This window comes from Xyrauchen texanus, chromosome 25, assembly GCF_025860055.1.
Source record: "Xyrauchen texanus isolate HMW12.3.18 chromosome 25, RBS_HiC_50CHRs, whole genome shotgun sequence".
Taxonomy (NCBI): domain Eukaryota; kingdom Metazoa; phylum Chordata; class Actinopteri; order Cypriniformes; family Catostomidae; genus Xyrauchen; species Xyrauchen texanus.
The window spans coordinates 5886323-5909886 of record NC_068300.1 but is presented as its reverse complement, the minus strand read 5'-3'; the positions used below and the strand labels follow the sequence as shown (position 1 = coordinate 5909886).

Here is a 23564-nt window from a genome sequence, read left to right as displayed (position 1 = left end):
TTCAAGCTCCATGAGGTTGGATGGGGAGCGTCGATGCACAGCCATTTTTAGATCTCTCCAGAGATCAGTCGGGTTCAGATCTGGGCTCTAGCTGGGCCACTCAAGCACATTCGCAGAGTTGTCCCGTAACCACTCCTTTGTTATCTTGGCTGTGTGCTTAGGTTCATCGTCCAACAGGACAACCACCCTTCGCCCCAGTCTTGCCATTCAGGCCAAAGAGTTCAATCTTTGTTTCATCAGACCAGAGAATTTTGTTTCTCGTGGTCTGAGAGTCCTTCAGGTGCCTTTTGGCAAACTCCAGACACACTGTCATATGCCTTTTACTGAGGAGTGGCTTCTGTCTGGCCACTCTACCATACAGGCCTCATTGGCGGAGTGCTTCAGAGATGGTTGTTCTTCTAGAAGTTTCTCCACATAGAAACGCTGGAGCTCTGTCAGAGTGACCATCGGGTTCTTGGTCACCTCCCTGACAAAGGCCCTTCTCCCCCGATCGCTCAGTTTGGCCAGACAGCCAGGTCTAGGCAGAGTCCTGGTGGTTCCAAACTTCTTCCATTTCCACAATCCTGTCTCGGAGGTCATCAGACAATTCCTTTGACTCAATGGCTCGGTTTGTGCTCTGACATGCACTGTTAATTGTGGGACCTTATATAGACAGGTGTGTGACTTTCCAAATCATGTCCAATCAACTGAATTTACCACAGGTGGTCTCCAATCAAGTTTTAGAAACATCTCAAGGATGATCAGTGGAAATAGGATGAACCTGAGCTCAAATTTGAGCGTCATGGCAAAGATTTGGAATACTTTTTTAAAGCGCATAACTGTTAATTAGAAGGTTTCTGGTTCAATCCCCACAGTCACCACCATTGTGTCCTTGAGCAAGGCACTTAACTCCAGGTTGCACTGGGGGGATTGTCCCTGTATTAAGTACACTAAGTCACTTTGGAGCGTCTGCCAAATGCATAAATGTAAATGACTGGCCACACTGTGTGCAGGTGCCCTTTATAGCTGGGGGAAAAATAATCAATGTTATTCAGCTTTGGGGCAACATAGGTTAATAGCAAATATTAACTGCTAATAAAATACTAGACAGATAACTAATAACAAAGCATGTAATCTACAGTTTTGATTTGCATGTCATGTAAAACTCAAACGCATGTAATGAGACAAATATTATACAAATTATACTTCGTCTAATCGGATTACTTTTTCAAGTAACGCAATATTTTTTATTTTAGACCATAATATCGGAGTTACATTTAAAAAAAATAAATAACACGTTGCTTTTGTACACCTCTACTGTCCCTGTGTTGCAAGAAATCAGGAGTACAAATGTGCAAAAAATCAGTAAACGCATTTAGGCGGAGGGATTATAAGACTAGTCTTCCACTGGCCACAACATGATACACAGGGTGAAATACTCGCTCAGTTCATTGACTTATGCAGCTGACCTGCTCTGTGAGACACCTCCCCGTAAGTAGGAGAATAGGATGAGAAAAGCTGACTCTGGATCAGTGGCTCAGAGCAACGTACTACATCTATTGTGTACGCAGAGAAGACGTCTTCATTTCTAAAAAGATACAACATTTTTGTTTTATAATAAACATGTAGTTTGATTCATAAAATAAAACGTTTTCTGACATTTTGGTAGCAATAAATATAATTTCATTCAAGTTGTGTCAACTTGCACCTTTGAAAGTTGTGGCATCTGTACTCACCGTGGATCAACTCAAAACAAGCATGCACTGAGAAAAATAATTTATTCATCAGACTATACTGGAAGCACTGTGTGTTTTGCGCTGTAGTTTCAACAGAGCTGGCTCATAAGAATCATTCATTTGTGTTCAACTTCATGTTGTCTTTCTGTGACTGAGGCTAATTCAATCTAAACCATAATCATGAAATGCAGTTACTGTATTAAATTAAATTGGTGTAATATATCAAAAATATTATAAAAATGTACTTTTTGCTATTAAATTAGTGTTCAATTTAATTTCTTTTTTTAACATTTGTCCCTCTTATTGTGTTTTAGACCTGATGAAGGTGAACGAGGATATTCAAGAGCTGAATGAAGTGGATGAGAAATTTCAGAAAGTTCATATTTTCAAAACTGGAGAAAATGATTTGAGTTGTTCAAAGACTAAAAAGAATTGCCCATCAAAAAAGTCTCAAAGAACTGCCAAAAATACTTTCACCTGCTCTCAGTGTGGAAAACATTTTACATATAAATTTAATCTTAAAACACACATGAGAGTTCACACAGGAGAGAGACCTTACACATGCCATCAGTGTGGAAAAAGTTTAACATCTGTAGGCCATTTTAAAGATCATCTCCACTGTCACTCTGGGGAAAGGCCATTTGAATGTGATCAGTGTGGTATAACATTTGTTGTGGATACAAACTTAAGAAAACACCTGAAAACTCTTTACAAGTGCTGAGAAGCTTTACAAGTGCTCACACTGTGGAAAGAGTTTCACTCGATCACAACACCTGAAAACACATGAGAGAATTCACACTGGAGAAAAACCTTACAAGTGCTCACACTGTGGAAAGAGTTTCATTCAGGTACATAACCAAAAAACACATGAGAGAATTCACACTGGAGAGAAACCTTACACGTGCTCACACTGTGAAAAGAGTTTCACTCACTTAGCTAGCCTGAAAAGACATGAGAGAATTCATACTGGAGAGAAACCTTACAAGTGCTCACACTGTGGAAAGAGTTTCATTCAGGTACAAAACCTAAAAACACATGAGAGATTTCACACTGGAGAAAAACCTTACAAGTGATCACACTGTGGAAAGAGTTTCAGTCGATCACAACGCCTGAAAAAACATGAGAGAATTCACACTGGAGAGAAACCTTACAAGTGCTCACACTGTGAAAAGAGTTTCACTGACTTAGCTAGCCTGAAAAGACATGAGAGAATTCATACAGGAGAGAAACCTTACAAGTGCTCACACTGTGGAAAGAGTTTCACTCGATCACAACACCTGAAAAAACACAAGAGAATTCACACTGGAGAACAACCTTACAAGTGCTCACACTGTGGAAAGAGTTTCAATCGATCACAACACCTGAAAAAACATGAGAGAATTCACACTGGAGAGAAACCTTACAAGTGCTCACACTGTGAAAAGAGTTTCACTGACTTAGCTAGCCTGAAAACACATGAGAGAATTCATACAGGGGAGAAACCTTACAAGTGCTCACACTGTGGAAAGAGTTTCACTCAGTCACAACACCTGAAAACACATGAGAGAATTCACACTGAAGAAAAACCTTACAAGTGCTCACACTGTGGAAAGAGTTTCATTCAGGTACAAAACCTAAAAACACATGAGAGATTTCACACTGGAGAAAAACCTTACAAGTGCTCACACTGTGGAAAGAGTTTCAGTCGATCACAACGCCTGAAAAAACATGAGAGAATTCATACTGGAGAGAAACCTTACAAGTGCTCACACTGTGGAAAGAGTTTCATTCAGGTACATAACCTAAAAACACATGAGAGAATTCACACTGGAGAGAAACCTTACAAGTGCTCACACTGTGAAAAGAGTTTCACTCACTTAGCTAGCCTGAAAAGACATGAGAGAATTCATACTGGAGAGAAACCTTACAAGTGCTCACACTGTGGAAAGAGTTTCATTCAGGTACAAAACCTAAAAACACATGAGAGATTTCACACTGGAGAAAAACCTTACAAGTGCTCACACTGTGGAAAGAGTTTCAGTCGATCACAACGCCTGAAAAAACATGAGAGAATTCATACTGGAGAGAAACCTTACAAGTGCTCACACTGTGGAAAGAGTTTCATTCAGGTACATAACCTAAAAACACATGAGAGAATTCACACTGGAGAGAAACCTTACAAGTGCTCACACTGTGAAAAGAGTTTCACTCACTTAGCTAGCCTGAAAAGACATGAGAGAATTCATACTGGAGAGAAACCTTACAAGTGCTCACACTGTGGAAAGAGTTTCATTCAGGTACAAAACCTAAAAACACATGAGAGATTTCACACTGGAGAAAAACCTTACAAGTGCTCACACTGTGAAAAGAGTTTCACTGACTTAGCTAGCCTGAAAAGACATGAGAGAATTCATACAGGAGAGAAACCTTACAAGTGCTCACACTGTGAAAAGAGTTTCACTGACTTAGCTAGCCTGAAAACACATGTGAGAATTCATACTGGAGAGAAACTTACAAGTTCTCACACTGTGGAAAGAGTTTCACTCACTTAGCTAGCCTGAAAACGCATGAGAGAATTCATACTGGAGAGAAACCTTACAAGTGCTCACACTGTGGAAAGAGTTTCACTCGATCACAACACCTGAAAAAACACAAGAGAATTCACACTGGAGAAAAACCTTACAAGTGCTCACACTGTGGAAAGAGTTTCATTCAGGTATATAACCTAAAAACACATGAGAGAATTCACACTGGAGAGAAACCTTACAAGTGCTCACACTGTGGAAAGAGTTTGACTCAATCACACGAGAGAATTCACAATGGAGAGAAACCTTACAAGTGCTCAAACTGGAAAAACATTGATGTACTTTGCAGACGCTTTTATCCAAAGTGACTTTCAGTGCACACAGTGGTGGTGGCTGTGGGAATCAAGCCGTCAACCTTCTGCTTACTATTTCTGTGCTTTAGCCCACTACGCGACCACCGCGCCACAAACCCTGAAAATACATGACCTCCCCCCATCTGCTGGCAGGTCATCCCTGTCTACCTGGATGAGGGAGGGGACAAGGGGATGGAAACCAAAAAAGGTTTGTCTCACACTTTGAAAAGACTTTCACTCAGCCAAGAATACAAAATATTTATGAGAGAATCCATACCGGAGAGAAACCATACCAATGCTCTTCATGTGGGAAGAATTTCAGCCAATTAAATAATCTACATACACATGGAAAGATTTGCCTAAGTAGTAGAGGTCTGCAGGGGTCTTAAAATTAAACCTGACCCGTACCCGAGATGTGTGGTCCGAGCCTTCCCAGCCCGAATGATACCGTTAGATTTTATGCCCCGACCCGAATCCGAAATTGCTTAATATCTAATCGAGATTGTGATCTTTGAAAGATTAATTGTTCAGCTCTATTGGCAGCTAATCTTGCACACCAACAGCTCTTATAAGGTCCCAGTATGGTGTCCTGCATCTGCAAAACCTCTTCCCCCATTTTAATGATTAGATAAATAATACAATATTTTGTTAAACTGATTATTTCAAGTGTATATTGACTTGCCTGCTGTGTGTTAACATACTTCTGATGTCATTATTAAAGCCCATCATTCATAATTTGAGGTTGTGTCTTGTGTCTGAATTGACTAAAATTAGTGTTGGGCCTCATGTACTCCAATTGGAGACAAAGGCAGGACTACATACAGTACAGTCATAAAGCCTGACTTTGGCCTGTAGGAACACTCAAAGCCTGATAACACAAAACAAAGGGAGTCCAAACAGACTACAGATCCCATCAAGCCTTGCTCACTTTACACCTATGTATGTAATTGTGAAGGATTGAACTCTCAACTCCTGTTAGATGAAACACAACAGAACACACCCTTCATCCATGACATCATCGAGAGTAAAATACCTCAGAGATTCTTCTAAGCTTTACTTCCAGTGACAGTATGCACCACGTGTAATTGCAGCCCTGCGTCTCCCAGGTGCAGCCTCGTTGCCCAAGGAAGTAACGTACATACCTGAACATTGGCCATACAATCTCCATCTCGCTGGATGAGCCGAGATTTCTCTGTGTTCCAACGAGTACACTGACGGATCCGAAGGAGGCCGCTGAGCAATCCACGTCTCACCCTTTTTCCTGCAGAAATTAAGATGATTTCTCTTCCTTCAACCGAGTCGACTTCACCGATATGTCCGCCAACCCTCAGAGAATCAGCCGCCGTACTGCCCGCCAACAGAGCAAGGAAACGTCCTACCGTCATCACCCGAGCTTAACCGAGTCAAAGTGAAATGACAGAAGAAGCACACATTCTACCCACGTCCTCACGCAACACAAGTAAAAGGTTTACGTCTGGGCAGAGATGGATTATAATAGTGTGTTATATTGTGTATCAAGTAGGGTTGCTGTGGTATACCAGTTTCATGGTATACCATGGTAAGAAAATTGATGGTTTTCATACTATGTACATTTGCTTATCTATGGTATTGAGAAAAAAATGCAACCGGACGGAGAATCTCACCTGCGCATGCGCATCTAATTTCCTCCTCGACTGTCAGACTCGATAACTTGCGCAACACACACATGCAGCGCAGAAAATGTCAGAGAGAGGCGAGGGGGTCTGACATAAGTGAGTGTGTGTTAAAGTAGTGTTTCTCAACTGGTGGTCTATTTGGACTGGGTCGTGGACAGCAGGGAAAGAACAATGCCATGGTTCTCCCATTGAAGATATTTCGGCAGCCCCCCAAGTGATAGCCTATTCAGGTCTGTAGATTTAATGATAATCTCGCAATCAGCTAAAGGCTTCTCATCTGCACTTTCGCACGAGTGTAACGATCATGATCTGCTCTTCTCTCTGGCACGTGCAACAACCGGGCTTCAAAAGACCTCAAAACTGATGTGACCAGTTTAAATTCTAGTGAGACTGTGGAATAATTAATGCTTCTCAACAACTTCTCTGGGTGATGTAGCTTGCTGTGTCATCACAAAGCAAAGCTTCTCCTTGTTCAAAGGATGTGTTCTACTTTCACGTTTCACACGTAGCTCAAACATGTATGTCACCCCCATATAAGGTAAAGAAATATTTCATTGGTGGGGTCCAGTGGAATGTGTTTTTTCTGGACCATATAACAGAATGCTGAAGCAATAAACGTTGAAGAAGGATTTGATAGCATTGGTTCTCTGTGTCATTTCTTTCTTCCCTCAGCTGAGCCGTATCGAGACGGGGATTGCAGATCAACAAATAAATTAAATACATTGGATGACAAACTTATCTAACAGAGACTTTTCTAGTTTAAAGCGTTACGGAGGAAGTCAAGTCAAATCTCTCAAACAGAAGACACCCCTGACATGCCAAACAGCACTGAGGAGAAAATTCAATATACATCATTATACATATACATCGATTTTTCATGAGTAAAAGTAACTGTTATATTTTGACACAATTTTATAGTTTCATGTGAAATAATCTAAAGGTAGAATCTATTAGACCTCATTTTATATCAACAGTGGCATTTTTAGTTCAAGTTTCAAGATGTGTTTCATCTAGTATATTTAGTTTTTCATAAATAACATCATTTGTTTTTATTATTATTACTATTATTTAAGACTAGCTACACTGACTTAACCATGGCAACAAGGGGCCTTTCCTCCTGTGTAATATGTATGTTCAGTTTGAATTATGTTAGAAATTAGGAAACAAATGGGATAATAAAGGGCTCATATAAGTAAATATGCTCATACAATTTTTAAAAGGGGGGGGAGAGAAAACGTCTTGTTGCTTTTGTTGACGTCAACAACAAAAATCATGTCACTTGATACATGTCCTTATACTTGAAATCCATGAACAAAACTATGCAACATAAAAGGAAATGCGACCCAGGATATACAGGTGAAACTCGAAAAATTTGAATATCGTGCAAAAGTTCATTAATTTCAGTAATTCAACTTAAAAGGTGAAACTAATATATTATATAGACTCATTACAAGCAAAGTAAGATGTTTCAAGCCTTTATTTGATATAATTTTGATGATTATGGCTTACAGCTTATGAAAACCCCAAATTCAGAATCTCAGAAAATTAGAATGTTGTGAAAAGGTTCAGTATTGTAGGCTCAAAGTGTCACACTCTAATCAGCTAATTAATCCAAAACACCTGCAAAGGGTTCCTGAGCCTTTAAATGGTCTCTCAGTCTGGTTCAGTTGAATTCACAATCATGGGGAAGACTGCTGACCTGACAGTTGTGCAGAAAACCATCATTGACACCCTCCACAAGGAGGGAAAGCCTCAAAAGGTAATTGCAAAAGAAGTTGGATGTTCTCAAAGTGCTGTATCAAAGCACATTAATAGAAAGTTAAGTGGAAGGGAAAAGTGTGGAAGAAAAAGGTGCACAAGCAGCAGGGATGACCGTAGCCTGGAGAGGATTGTCAGGAAAGGCCATTCAAATGTGTGGGGAGCTTCACAAGGAGTGGACTGAGGCTGGAGTTACTGCATCAAGAGCCACCACACACAGACGGGTCCTGGACATGGGCTTCAAATGTCAAACATCTTACCTGGGCTAAAGAAAAAAAGAACTGGTCTGTTGCTCAGTGGTCCAAAGTCCTCTTTTCTGATGAGAGCAAATTTTGCATCTCATTTGGAAACCAAGGTCCCAGAGTCTGGAGGAAGAATGGAGAGGCACACAATCCAAGATGCTTGAAGTCCAGTGTGAAGTTTCCACAGTCTGTGTTGGTTTGGGGAGCCATGTCATCGGCTGGTGTTGGTCCACTGTGCTTTATTAAGTCCAGAGTCAACGCAGCCGTCTACCGGGACATTTTAGAGCACTTCATGCTTCCTTCAGCAGACAAGCTTTATGGAGATGCTGACTTCATTTTCCAGCAGGACTTGGCACCTGCCCACACTGCCAAAAGTACCAAAACCTGGTTCAATGACCATGGTATTACTGTGCTTGATTGGCCAGCAAACTCGCCTGACCTGAACCCCACAGAGAATCTATGGGGCATTGCCAAGAGAAAGATGAGAGACACAAGACCAAACAATGCAGAAGAGCTGAAGGCCGCTATTGAAGCATCTTGGTCTTCCATAACACCTCAGCAGTGCCACAGGCTGATAGCATCCATGCCACGCCGCATTGAGGCAGTAATTAATGCAAAAGGGGCCCAAACCAAGTACTGAGTACATATGCATGATTATACTTTTCAGAGGGCCGACATTTCTGTATTTAAAATCCTTTTTTTATTGATTTCATGTAAAATTCTAATTTTCTGAGATTCTGAATTTGGGGTTTTCATAAGCTGTAAGCCATAATCATCAAAACTTATATCAAATAAAGGCTTGAAATATCTTACTTTGCTTGTAATGAGTCTATATAATATATTAGTTTCACCTTTTAAGTTGAATTACTGAAATTAATGAACTTTTGCACGATATTCACCTGTATTAAAAACGGGTTATGGTTTTTCTATGGTGGGTCGCCACTTGATTGACTCTTTTAAATGAATCATTTCAGGTAATCGACTCTTTTGAATGAATAAAATTGTCTTGCCACTTAATGGCACAATTGATTCAATTCACAGGTTACAGACTAGTTCGGTTGGCTCGCCATCAGAGGTGGGTAGTAACGCGTTACATTTACTCTGTTACATTTACTTTAGTAACGTTTTGGGGGAAAATGTACTTTAAGAGTATGTCTAAAAGTGGGTACTTTTTACTCTCACTCAAGTAAATTTCTAATACATACTTCTTTATAATGTGTGGCATTACTGTCATTACATTATTGGGTTTAATTTGAACTAATGTGTAATTTATTGAGAGATTATTGAATGGGACTTTTATGAGAGCGGAAGTTTACAGCTGTGCGTGATGAGACTGTCAAGGTGCAGAAACGTCAATAAATAAATAAATCTTCCTTCTGTTTGTCATTTTTAATATATACTGTGTGTTAATATAAAGAGTAAACAAGTTTGATCAAATAAAGAGTACATTTTAAAATGTATCTGTATGTTTTGTCTATATGTAATATTAATCAAGTAATGATTTGTCAAAAAGTAATTTACTACATTCAGAATCAAATAAAGCATTGCAGGACCGGTTGCACCAGCTATACGTAAATTAAGACTTAGCCTAGTTGTGATGTAAATGGGCACTTAGTCACAATTTATGCACTACTAAATATTTGAGTATTGCACATTAAACTCGGGTTGGACATAACTCTACATATAAACTAAATATTTATAAAGGATTAACGGTTGGAATAAAAAAGCAGACCGATATTTTATGGCATCAATGAGCTCAAGTTTTATGTGATCATCAATCCTTTCGACATACAGTATGATGTTGATATTTACACTCGTTTACATTTGAGAGAGAGAAAAATAAAACAAACTTTTATGCTTGAAGCAGATCTAATGGTGCAGTTTTCAGGGTGTGTCGCCCGGTGTCAAGTGTCAACACATTCAAAATATATATATGATATTAAAATGAACAAATGTCTATTTTTCCAGCCTGTTGTATTAGTATTTATTTATCACCTCTTATTTATTTCAGATACAGTTCCTATATATTGTTATTTACACAGGGCAAATATACAATTTATCTAAATCTACTTTTATTCTGCTTCAGTATTTTAATGGGGAAATAATTTTTGACAGCTGACAGATGTTTAAACATCTTGCATCTAACATCTAAACAGCAAGGTTTAAACATGTGACTACGCATTACTTTATTGAGAGCTTATGAACTACTTGTTAAGTCTTGTCTGGGCAAATACAGTGAGGGAAAATAGTATATGATCCCCTGCTGATTTTGTACGTTTGCACACTGAAAAACAAATAATCAATCTATAATTTTAATGGTTGGTTAATTTGAACAGTGAAAGACAGAACAACAACAAAAATCCAGAAAAACGCATGTCAAAAATTTTATAAATTGAATTGCATTTTGATGAGGGACATAAGTATTCGACTCTTCAATCAGAGATTTCTGGCTCCCAGGTGTCTTTTATACAGGTAACAAGCTGAGATTAGGAGCACTCCCTTTAAGAGTGTGCTCCTAATCTCAGCTCGTTACCTGTATAAAAGACACCTGTTCACAGAAGCGGTCAATCAATCAGATTCCAAACTCTCCACCATGGCAAAGACCAAAGAGCTGTCCAAGGATGTCAGGGACAAGATTGTAGATCTACACAAGGCTGGAATGGGCTACAAGACCATCACCAAGCAGCTTGGTGAGAAGGTGACAATAGTTGGTGCGATTATTCACAAATGGAAGAAACACAAAAGAACTGTCAATCTCCCTCGGTCTGGGGCTCCATGCAAGATCTCACCATGTGGAGTTGCAATGATCAAGAGAACGGTGAGGAATCAACCCAGAACTACACGGGAGGATCTTGTCAATGACCTCAAGGCAGTTGGGACCATAGTCACCAAGAAAAAAATTGGTCACACACTACGCTGTGAAGGACTGAAATTCTGCAGTGCCTGCAAGGTCCACTTGCTCAAGAAAGCACATGTACAGGCCCGTCTGAAGTTTGCCAATGAACATCTGAATGATTCAGAGGAGAACTGGGTGAAAGTGTTGTGGTCAGATGAGACCAAAATCGAGCTCTTTGGCATCAACTCAACTCGCCGTGTTTGGAGGAGAAGGAATGCTGCCTATGACCCCAAGAACACCATCCCCACCGTCAAACATTGAGGTGGAAACATTATGCTTTGGGGGTGTTTTTCTGCTAAGGGGACAGGACAACTTCACCGCATCAAAGGGACGATGGACAGGGCCATGTATAGTCAAATCTTGGGTGAGAACCTCCTTCCCTCAGCCAGGGCATTGAAAATGGGTCATGGATGGGTATTCCAGCATGACAATGACCCAAAACACACGGTCAAGGCAACAAAGGAGCAATGGTGCCACCAGGGTGTGGCAAGGGGTGGCCGTGGCCACCCCTGGCCGACTCCTGGCCACCCCACTGGCCAGTATAAATTTTAGTAGCTTCAGTTATGCATTTCATCCCTAATGCACAGCCAGGCAGGCAAGCCGCTCTAGATCTTCGATCGCACACAGAAGCCAGTACTCCCCCGAACCCCGCCCCGCCGTCCATGCCGCTGTTGCGTGCTCAGACAGCAACAGCTCAGCGCGTGCCCGTCGTCTCTGCTGTCGGTCAACAATTTCGAAAGGAGTTAAGAAAGAAGACGAAGAAAACTACCGTTAAGTAAATAAGTCAAAAATATTCTTTAGTAAAAGAAGACAGGGAATTATGTGTCGTGACATGTGCTTTTTAAGTGTGAAATGGTTACAGTATACTGTTACAGCAGCTTTTTGATGTGTCTTTGACACGTTTTGACAAGAGTTACCTAGCTAACGTCGTTAGCTGGTGCATGTATATGTTATGTCAATTTTCAGATAATGAAGAGAAAGTCCACAGACATCTCTTCTTATTTTAAGAAGAAAAGTACAGAAGGAGGAGTGAAAGAGATAGCAGGGGAGCAACAGAGCCTTAGTAATAGTGAGGATGGAGGAGAGGAACAGACAGAGCAGCATGACAAGGATACACAGCCAGCATTAGTGACAGAACACAATGATGAGGAAAAACAGACAGCAGCAGCCCAGGGACAGTCAGCACCATTGGTCACAGAAGCGTGGCAGGACACGGCAAAAGCAGGTGTTAGATGTGTTCCTGGACCAACAGGTGAAGTTACGATCACGTGGCCCTAATAATGAAATTGATGGCTATCCTAGATAGTAACATCATCTGGAGAAATGTATGTTTTGTTTAGTGTGTTTCCATTAAATTACAAATCATGACATAATCACTTAAAGCTTTTTGATTCATGTTTATTAGTAGTTGAGTTTTATTAGTCTGAATAGAAATGCCTATAGGCCATTATTACAGCTATGATTGATAATTACGAGAGGGGCTTATTATTATTATTGTTATTATTATCATTATTATCATTATTATTTTAATATCAGAATAACTGATTTTGCCTCTTGTTTCATTATAGATATCTCCCAGTCAAGAGCAGAGCAGCCCAAGCAGCCACATCTGAAAATCTTCCCTCGCACCTATCAAGGGGACAGAAGACGATGCTTCTCTAAAGACTGGTACAACACACATAAATGGCTGGAATACTCTCAGAGTAAAGACTCTGCCTACTGTTATACCTGCCGGCACTTCAGTCTCCCCTCCTCAGGTGATTCAGTATTTACATCTGAAGAGGGGTTCAAACATTGTAAAAAGGCAACCTTCAAAGATGGGGGACTTTTAAGTCATGCCAAATCTGAAGCACATACTAATGCAATGTTAGCATAGGCAGAGTATGAAAAATCCACTGCAAGCACATCTTCTCTCTCAGCCTCCTTAAATGCGGAATACAATAAATTAGTGAAGGAAAATAGAGAGTACGTTAAAGTTGTTGGAGAAACTCTGCTTCTCACAGCTACGCAGAACATAGCACAGAGAGCACATAAAGAATCAGAAGGTGAGAATAAAGGAAACTTTCTCGCTATTATGGAACTGCTAGCCAAACACAATCCCACAGTCAAAAGAAAAATGACATGTCAAAAAAATGCAACATATCTTGGGCATGACACACAAAATGAAATAATTGATTGTCTAGCTGAAATGGTCCATACTTCAGTAACTAGTGAAATTTCCCAAAGTGAGGCTTTCAGCATTTTGGTTGATGAGACTAAAGACCTAAGCAAAAAAGAACAGATGTCCTTTGTAATAAGATACTATTACAATGGGTCAGTATGTGAGAGCTTCCTTGCCTTTGAGGCAGCACAGCGCCTTGATGCTGCAGCACTTTCACAGAAAATAATTCAAATTTTGCAGAAGCATGGTATTGACTACAAAAAGCACCTTGTAGGGCAAGCATATGACGGAGCCTCAGTCATGAGCGGAAAAAACACAGGTGTGCAAGCACGCATAAAATCAGAGGCCCCATTAGCTTTTTATGTGCACTGCAATGCGCATTGTTTAAATTTAGTATTAGTTGACAGTGTGAAATGCATCCCTGAAGCTAATCGCTTCTTTTCTCTTTTGCAGAAACTGTATGTTTTTGTGTCAGGGTCATATGTGCACCAAAGATGGCTTGAGGTACGAAGGGAGATGTTTCAGGGGGCCCCAAGAGAGTTACAAAGACTGATAGAGACACGGTGGGCATGTAGGTATAATGCTTGCAAGACAGTGAGAGACAGACTGTCAGCCATCATACGTCTACTAAAAGAAATATCAGAAGAGCAAAATGGTGACAGCGCTGTAGAGGCAAGAGGTTTATTAGCCCAAATAGATCTCAAGTTTGTTAGCCTCCTTGTAACATTCACCAGTGTTCTTGGTGAGATAAAATATCTGTCAGATATTTTACAGTCCCCACAACTTGATTTGGGCACAGCTGTCACACTTGTTGACTCTCTTGTTGACACATTGGAGAGTTACAGAGAGGGCTCTCTTTAATGACATCTGGGACAATACTTTAACTCTTACTGAGCAATGCAACATCAGTGCCACACCTTCAGGCCGTCAGGTCAGACCAAGCTCTTTGCTTGAAGAGCATTACTTGTTCACTCCAATAGTTCAAAGACAAGAGAGCACAGAGAAAGAGTCCTTTCGGACAGGTTCATTCATTCCAGTTATTGATGTGCTTCTCTCTGAGGTGAAGAGAAGATTTTCTAAAGAAAATTGTGTCATAATGAAAGGGATACAGGCCTTGAATCCGTGCAGTGCCATATTTTGTGAGAAAGATGTAGTGTTTCCATTTGCCTCACAATACAACTGCAGTACTGAGGATCTACAATATGAGATCCCCCCAGCTTAAGCGCATTCTTGAGAGGAAGCAAAGTAGTGGTCAGGAAACACCAAAGGCATTAATAGAGCTCACTGTCTTTTTGGAGCCATTTAAGGAGGTCTACCACCAAATGTTTAAACTGTGCAAAATTGCACTTGCACTACGCGTGAGCACTGCATCCTGTGAGCGCAGTTTTTCTAAGCTAAAGTTAATCAAAACTGCCTTGAGATGTACCATGACTGATGAGCATTTAAGCAATTTGGGTGTGCTGAGTGTAGAATCAAGAAGGGCAAGGGCCATAAATCTTGATGACTTTGTGGATGTGTTTGCCAAAAAACATAGCAACAGGCGAATAAAGCTATTCTGAAGGCTGGTAATCAGAATCAGAGATATTGATCCCTGTTGGGAAGTTCTTTTTGTAACAGTAATAATTATTTTTGTTTTACATTAAGCAAAGATATAAATGTTTCTTACACATACTGTATAGCCTGGTAATCAGAATCAGACTATTGATCCCTGTTGGGAAAGTCCTGTTACATAAAGCAAAGATGTGATTGTTTCTGTCCTTGCTTTAATTTGTATCTGCTTTTCCCCAGTAACTGTTTTGTTTGCAATAAATGTACACCTTATGCCAAATATAGTTGCAAAATAAAACAGAATTGTTGTGCAACTCAAAATGTTAACTGTACTGTAATTAGTCTATGCACATTATATCATTAGTAACCTTAAATATAACACAATAAACCAAAGTATATCAGTAGGAGTTTCCTTAAGTCTTTCTGAGGCCGGTTTACTACAACAGTAGAATAAAATTCTGAAATTATGGTTTATAGTTTTGGTGTGCCACCCCAAGATTTTAAGTGGCCCCATCTGGCCACCCCTATGAAAAAATTCTGGAGGCGCCACTGCAAAGGAGTGGCTTAAGATGAAGCACATTAAGGTCCTGGAGTGGCCTAGCCAGTCTACAGACCTTAATCCCATAGAAAATCTGTTGAGGGAGCTGAAGGTTCGAGTTGCCAAACGTCAACCTCAATGACGTGGAGAAGATCTGCAAAGAGGAGTGGGACAAAATCCCTGTTGAGATGTGTGCAAACCTGGTGGCCAACTACAAGAAACATCTGACCTCTGTGATTGCCAACAAGGGTTTTGCCACCAAGTACTAAGTCATGTTTTGCAGAGGGGTCGAATAATTATTTCTCTCATTAAAATGTAATTCAATTTATAAAATTTTTGACATGCAATTTTCTGGATTTTCTGGATCTTAAAATTACCATTAAAATTATAGATTGATCATTTGTTTGTCAGTGGGGAAATGTACAATATCAGCAGGGGATCAAATACTTTTTCCCTCACTGTATACTATTTATCTAATCTACTTTTCAAGTCAAGTGGTTTTTATTACGCTTCATATTTTAATGGGGATCTAATTTATGACAGCTGACAGTTTGTCAAACAAGGTTTTGCATCTAACATCTAAACATACTAGTAAAGTCTTGTCTTAAGAACAGTTGGTGCAACCAAATTAAGCACCGACTTAGTTGCAAACTAACTGTTACTAATCCCTTAGTGTGAACTTTACGTCTCAAATTAAGCGAGACCCAGTTGGTGCAACCCTACTCAGATGCACACATACTGAATATAAAGAAAATATTGTGAATACGTTTTTTAGACCTTTTATACCGCAGTCCAGTAGGTGGCGGCAAATCATAAAGAGCTGGTTTGCAAACCGCCAATGACTCCGAAGAAGAAGAGGAACTTGTTTCGGTGTGGCGGGAATGCGCCTCGTTTGTTTGCCAACAAGATAAGTTTGTTAAACCGCCATAAAAAAAAACAAAAGAAGAGGAATTTATTTTTCTGTCTCTCTTTTGGATAGCAGCAGAACACGGGTATGATGGCGTAGCAACTTTTTGACAATAAATATATATATATATATATATATATATATATATATATATATATATGTATAATGTACTGTACTTTACTCTGCTGTGTGTAGTCTACACGTACGTATGTGAGAGAGAGAGAGAGAGAGAGAGAGATATGCAGATGACTGTTTGCACGTTTCAATGGAGAAATAATGAAAAAGCAACTAATGACGGATAAAAATAACCGTGTCGGAATCTTTACAACTCATATCCATCCGAGTGACGGATCATTTGTTATTGGAGCACAAACTCTGACTGGCGACGCACAAAATTATTAATGGTCGACAATTTTACAGGAATATAATTTTAAGCGGTATATGGATGAACTTAATCCTGGAATAGCGAATAAACAGTTACCAAATAAGGGGACAGCTTGCTCACATTTGTCTTTTATAGTTTTGGTCCGTTTTTAAATGTTGACTGAACCAAGAAGAAAATGCAACATTAGCCTAGTTTCCATCCACCTTTTGCGCTATTTTGTTATTGACAAAGTGAAAATGCGAGAAAAAAAAATTGCGACGTTTGCCGCCTTTTGCCCGTTTCCATCCAAACGGACTTTACCTAAAAAAATAACACTTTGTCGCATAAGTTTTGGTTTAGCGCAAAATAAATCGTATCGGTTACCTAACGTAACCTCGGTTCTCTCTAGATGAGGGAACGAGTATTGCGTAAGCTAGCTTACGCTACGGGAAAGATTCATCTTTTCTGAGATATTGAAGCCAAAAAATTATCCTTAATTTTTGTATCCATTGTCAACGCAGTGCGGCAGCTGCAGACCTTGAGCGGGCTAGCTAGCGAGCTCATAGGTTGCTCTGCGGCAACTGCTGCAGCCTATAGACGAGCTTGGGCGAACTCGCATCCAATGAGAGGCGTCCGCGCTCACTGCATCAAAGCCCGCCAAAATGGGCGTGACTAGAGTGCATATAAGCGTAGTTCAGTAGGCTGGAACCCTGGTTTTCATTGACTGAAGCGAAAAGTCGCCGTGGCGCGAAGCACGGCCGGTTACGCAATACTCGTTCCCTCATCTAGAGAGAACCGAGTTTACGTTAGGTAACCGATACGTTCTCTTCACGAGAGGTTCTCTCAGTATGCGTAGCTAGCTTACGCTCACGGGAACCCATTGTCAACGCCGTGCGCGCCAAGCATCCACTGTATGAGCCCCAGGGAATTAAGGGGGACCCGGGGAGCCCTTATGAGTGGGGAAATAATATTTGGCCGGCAAGAATGCGGGTCATTGATTGTGTAATACATAAGCACATAGTAGGACGGGAACGACAGAGCGGTGGTGCCGGTCTGTGTGGAATGTGTCCAATCAGTGCAGCTCACTAGGGGAGCTGTAGCGTATTAAACCGCTAGTAGTTTTGCCTGCAGAGCGGGCACTTCCATATTGTAAAATCTGACAAAGGTGGAGGGGGAAGTCCATCCCGCTGCCACACATATGTCGTGAATGGAAATTCCGCTGGACCATGCCCACGAGGATGCCATGCCTCTAGTGGAGTGAGCCCTAATGCCCAACGGGCATGGCAGGTCTTTTGACGCGTATGCAGCAGCAATAGCGTCCACTATCCATCTAGATAGTGTCTGTTTCGAGGCGGCGAGACCTTTGGTGCGCCCTCGAACGAAACGAAAAGCTGCTCGAGCGTCTGAAAGCAGCGGAGCGCGCAGTATACAATCTCAGTGCTCTGACCGGGCAAAGGAGATTGGCGTCGCGTCGCTATCCGGTGCTGGCAGCGCCGATAGGGAAATGACCTGTGCTCTGAAAGGAGTACCGATCACCTTGGGAACATAGCCGTGTCTAGGCTTTAAAATGACCTTGGAGTCACTTGGTCCAAACTCAAGACACGCAGCTGACAGACAGCGCGTGAAGGTCTCCCACACGTTTGACTGATGACAGGGCAGTCAGAAAAGCGGTTTTGAGTGAAAGGTATTTCAAATCCACGGATTGAAGTGGTTCGAAAGGGGGCTTTCATAGTTTCGAGAACTATAGAAAGATCCCAGATAGGAACCGATGGGAGCGCTGGGGTTCATCCTTCTAGCTCCCTGAGGAAGCGGATGACCAGCTCGTTTTTACCCCATGACTGGCCGTGCAGGGGTTCAGCTGAACGCCGCAACGGCCGCCACATACACTTTGAGCGTGGATGGGGATCTGCCCTTATCCAGCAGCTCTTGTAGAAATACGAGCAGCGACGACACCCCACATGTCCGTGGGTCCAGGTCTCTGTCGGTGCACCATTTTGAGAACACAGACCATTTTGACGCATAGAGTCTTCTCGTGGAAGGGGCTCTAGCGTGTATGATGGTGTTTATTACTCCTTCTGGCAGAGCGACGGGTAGTCGTTGATCACCCACGCATGCAGCCCAGCTCTGGGTGGGGATGCCAGATTGTGCCGCGAGCTTGAGAGAGGAGATCTGCTCTCACTGGGATGGGCCACGGCGCTGTCAGTGACAGCTGCGTAAGCTCCGGGAACCATGTCTGATTCTCCCAACGCGGGGCTATGAGGAGCACCGAGTGACGCGTTTCCTGATCCTCTGCATTACCTGTGGCAATAACGAGACGGGAGGGAAGGCGTAAGCGGGCGTCTGGGCCAGTCCTGGGCCAGTGCGTCCTCGCTTCGAGAAAAATATTGGGCAGTGAGAGTTCTCTTTGGACGCAAAGAGGTCTATCTCTGCTCTGCCGAATAGGCGCCATAACGTCTGGACTGTTTGAGCGTGCAGGGACCATTCCCTGGGGGAATATTGTCTCTGGACAGTCTGTCCGGCCGTCGTTCAGGTGGCCTGGCACGTGTGTCGCCCTCAGCGGCGCAGGTGGCACTGGGACCAACTCAGTATGCGTTTTGTCAGATGGAAGAGGTTCCTGGATCTGACACCGCCCTGACGGTTTAGGTAGGATACCACAGATCTGTTGTCCGAACGGACCAGGACGTGGTGACCCTGAATGACCGGGAGAAAGCGCACGCGGCGTACTCGACCGCTATCATTTCCAGACAATTTATGTGAAGGAGCTTTTCCTGAACTGACCATAGGCCGAAAACCGGAGAGCCCTCGCAGACCGCGCTCCAACCCGTGTTGGACGCGTCTGTCGAGATGACTTTTCGGCGAGATACAGCTCCCATTGTCACTCCCCGCTGATACCATTCGGCCACTGTCCAGGGCTGCAGAGCTGATATGCAGGTCTGAGTCACCTTGATGGGCTGGCGGCCTGTGGCCCAAGCCCGGCGAGACGCCGGGTGTTTAGCCAATGCTGAAGCGGGCGATGTGCAGTAAACCCAGCTGAAGTACTGCTGCGGCTGAGGCCATGTAACCTAGCACTCTCTGGAATTTCTTCAGAGGCGTGAGGCTGTTCATCTGAAAAGATGCAGCTAGTCGCTGAACACGGCGTGCGCGCTGTGTAGATAAGCGAGCCGTCATTGCCACGGAGTCTAGTTCTATTCCCAGGAAGGAAATGGTCTGACTGGGCTGTAGTGAGCTCTTGGTCCAATTGACTGCAAGACCCAAACTGTTCAGATGGCTGAGGAGAACTGCTCTGTGAGACAGAAGCTCCATATGTGACTGAGCCATAATCAGCCAGTCGTCCAAATAGTTCAGAATTCGCAAACCCTGACTCCGCAGGGGTGCGAGCGCCGCATCCATGCACTTCGTGAAAGTACGGGTGCTAAGGACAGGCCGAACGGAAGGACGGTGTATTGATAAACCTGGCCGTCGAGGCGAATCTCAAGAATGGCCTGTGACGGGATTTATCTGAATCTGAAAGTATGCATCTTTCAGATCGAGAGAAATAAACCAGTCCCCTGGCGCACATGCGCGAGGAGTTTCCTGATTGTAAGCATTTTGCAAGCACCTTGTTCAAAACCCTGAGATCTAATATGGGTCTGAGGCCGCCGTCTTTCTTGGGAACAAGAAAATAACGGCTATAAAGCCCCGACTCGCTCAGAGAGGGTGGCACTTTTCTATGGCCCTTTTGCACAGAAGGCTTGCTATTTCTGAACGAAGCATGCACGCTGCTTCCGTGTTCACAGTGGTTTCGAGCCGCTCTGAAGCGGGGGCGGCGATCGAACTGTAGCAAATAGCCCTGTTGTATTGTGCTTAACACCCACTTGGATATCCCTGGAATAGCTTCCCACGCTTTGAAGCGTAACGCTAGAGGGTGAATGGCCAATTCAGCTCTGATTGCCGCACACAGAGCGCTGAACAAAATGTGTGAGCGCGTTTAGTGTGTTCATGCATGATTGCTCGCAGACAGCATGAACAGGCTGTTTTGTGAGTGACTTCCGATTGGAATGAATGGGGAAAGAGTCACATCTGTTACGTGATGCGCAAGCATAGTCATGGGCACGGGACTTACACACAGAGGAATGGTTGCTGGCCGTGTAACAGAGCGGGCAGAGAATGGGCGCCGCGACGCATTTGTGGGCGCATTTATTGACTCTAGCGCTCGAGCGGTTCAGTAACCGCTTTATGTGAGCGTGCTCTGGTGGGGACACGAGACATGCAGTGCTTGTGTGCAGAAGTGAACACTGGATTGTGGGCACATTTTCTACACATAGGGCTGGTCGTGTGACAGAGCGGGCAGAGAATGGGCGCACACGACGCATTTGTGGGCGCCTTCATTGACTCTGACGCCGAGCGGTTCAGTAACCGCTTTATGAGAGCGTGCTCTGATAGGGGCACGGAATGTGTTATGCTTGTGTGTAGGGCGAACACTGGGTTGTGGGCACTTTTTCTACACATAAGACATGTTTGCTCTTTACAAGATTTATTTGGGTCGCCGTGAAAACGGCGTTTGAGTGCAGAGCAAGCGGGCAGTGTCACCGGCTTGTTGGCTGCTAAATTCACCACTGTAGTAGCCTGAGAGAAGGGACTGACAGGGGTAAAGCTTTGACAGTGGTCCGCCGCGGGACTGAGCCGTCGTTTGTTCAACACAGTTAGGAAGACTTCGGCTGCTCGGGTTTCAGCGTTACCTTAGATCGAGGCCCGCTGGGGCGGCGGTCTGCGGCGGCTGTCTGAGCGCTGATCGAGGGCGGCCGCCCTGTCGACGCTGAGAAGTCTGAGATTGTTGAACTGGGCGCTGTGAAGAGGCTCGTGCAGGAGGCTGATCACGTGAGCGGCCTGCAGAGGAGCTAGCGCGACGCGGCAGGAAGGGGTTCATGGCTTGGGTGGCTTTCTGGACTTCTGAGAAGCGGTCAACAATGCCACTCACCGCGGAGCCGAAGAGACCGGTTGGAGAGAGCGGTGCGTTGAGGAACGTGGAGCGCTCTGCTTCTCCCATGTCGGCTAGTGTTAGCCATAAGTGTCTCTCGGTCACAGTCAGCGAGGCCATGCACTTCCCTAGAGCTTGGGCTGCAGCTTTGGTAGCGCGAAGGGTGAGGTCTGTCGCGCTTCGTAGATCAGTAACAGCCTCTGGGTGCCTGCCTTTCTCATCCCACTCCCGAAGAAGGTCTGCTTGTAGGATCTGTAAAATGGCCATTGAGTGCAGAGCAGATGCGGCTTGGCCGGTGGCGGAATAGGCGCGGCCAACATAGGCGGAAGTCGCTCTGCAGGCCTTAGACGGGAGCACAGGCTTGGAACGCCATCTCGCGGAGGGCGGACAAAGGTGTGCTGCTACCGAGTCCTCGACCGGGGGGATGGAGGAGTAGCCTCTCTCAGTGGCGCCGTCCACCGACGCGAGAGAGGTGGAGACGTGTGAACGGGTCCTGGCTGAAAACGGAGCGTTCCACGACTTTGCAAGCTCCGTATGTAATTCCGGCAGGAAGGGAGCGGCCCGGGCCGCGGGTGTAGAGCGGCGATGGCTTTGAAGAAAGCAGCCGTCGAGTCTGTTGGGTGCCTGCTCAGGGGCGGTGACCACTCGAGCCCGAGGCGGTCGACGGCCTGTGTGAGGAGGCGTGTTAACTCCCCTTCGACTCCGGCGCGGGTCCTGCTGGATTCCTGGGCTGAGGAGGAGGCTTGGGAGCCTGTCCACTCCTCGCTGTCCGAAGCCATGATGGAACAGCGGCCCTTATCCTCCGCTCGTCATCCGAGATGGCAGCAGTGCAGCCGCTCGGCGGCAACTGCGCGTCCCGGGGGGGCGGGGAGGGTGAAAGCGATGCTCGAGGGAGAGGCTCCGGCGAGGCAGTCGCTTCAACCACAGTTTCTGGCAGCCTTTGTGAGCGGCGCTTCTTCCTGCGCGGCTGAGGGTAAGGCGGCGCGGCGGTTTCTGCTTTGACCGCTTCGAGTCGAGCCCGCAGGGTCGACATCGGTAGCTCCTCGCAGAAATCGCATCCGCCCTCAGTGAGGGCGAGCTCTGCGTGCCCCAGTCCCAGGCAGAGAGCGCAGATGATGTGGCGGTCTCCTGTGCTGAGAAGGGCGCGACATGAGGCGCAAGTGGAGCGAGGCATCTTGAAAAAGACGCTCGTACTCTTTTGTGAATAGTTCGTGAGAACTAGCTTGCTTAATAAAAGGATACGTCGTCGGATGGCGTAGCTTCGCAGGATGGCTGAAGGTGGCTGAGACGGCCGGCTTCTTCTAGCGCTGTCCACGCTTGCTAGATGCCCCTCAAACGGCGACGCAGCTTCCAGGTCAGCGATGCGGAGAGCTTCGCTGAAGAGATGAAAATCAGGGTTCCAGCCTACGAACTATGCTTATATGCACTCTAGTCACGCCCATTTTGGCGGGCTTTGATGCAGTGAGCGCGCGGACGCCTCTCATTGGATGCGAGTTCGCCCAAGCTCGTCTATAGGCTGCAGCAGTTGCCGCAGAGCAACCTATGAGCTCGCTAGCTAGCTCGCTCAAGGTCTGCAGCTGCCGCACTGCGTTGACAATGGATACAAAAATTAAGGATAATTTTTTGGCTTCAATATCTCAGAAAAGATGAATCTTTCCCGTAGCGTAAGCTAGCTTACGCAATACGAGAGAACCTCTCGTAAGAGAACTGAGGTGTCCCTAATTTTTTTCCTCTGAGGTTTGGGTAAAATGGGTAGATTATTGAGACAATGCATTGAAATGAGTCAGCTGTCATTTTAATTAACAAATAAAACTAATCAGAAGAGGAATTGGAATAAAAAATGAAAAGTTGCCCTTCTGATGAGTTTCTGAAAGTTTATTTTAACATCATAATGCAAAAGTATATTTTATGAAGAAGCAGTAAATAGACTGCTTTTTCATGACTTTAAAATCATAACAGCTAAAAC

The 23564-nt window shown here is 43.9% G+C and overlaps 1 protein-coding gene across 1 annotated transcript in view; it reads left to right on the top strand.

Annotated features, from left to right (window-relative positions):
- Window positions 1-23564, top strand: part of LOC127618950 (uncharacterized) — a 435826-nt gene that overhangs the window by 198598 nt on the left and 213664 nt on the right. Inside the window, 5 exon segments of the mRNA XM_052091655.1 lie at window positions 2030-2285; window positions 2431-2731; window positions 2804-4202; window positions 4205-4483; window positions 4781-4784. Of these exon segments, the coding sequence (XP_051947615.1) occupies window positions 2030-2285; window positions 2431-2731; window positions 2804-4202; window positions 4205-4483; window positions 4781-4784 (2239 nt within the window).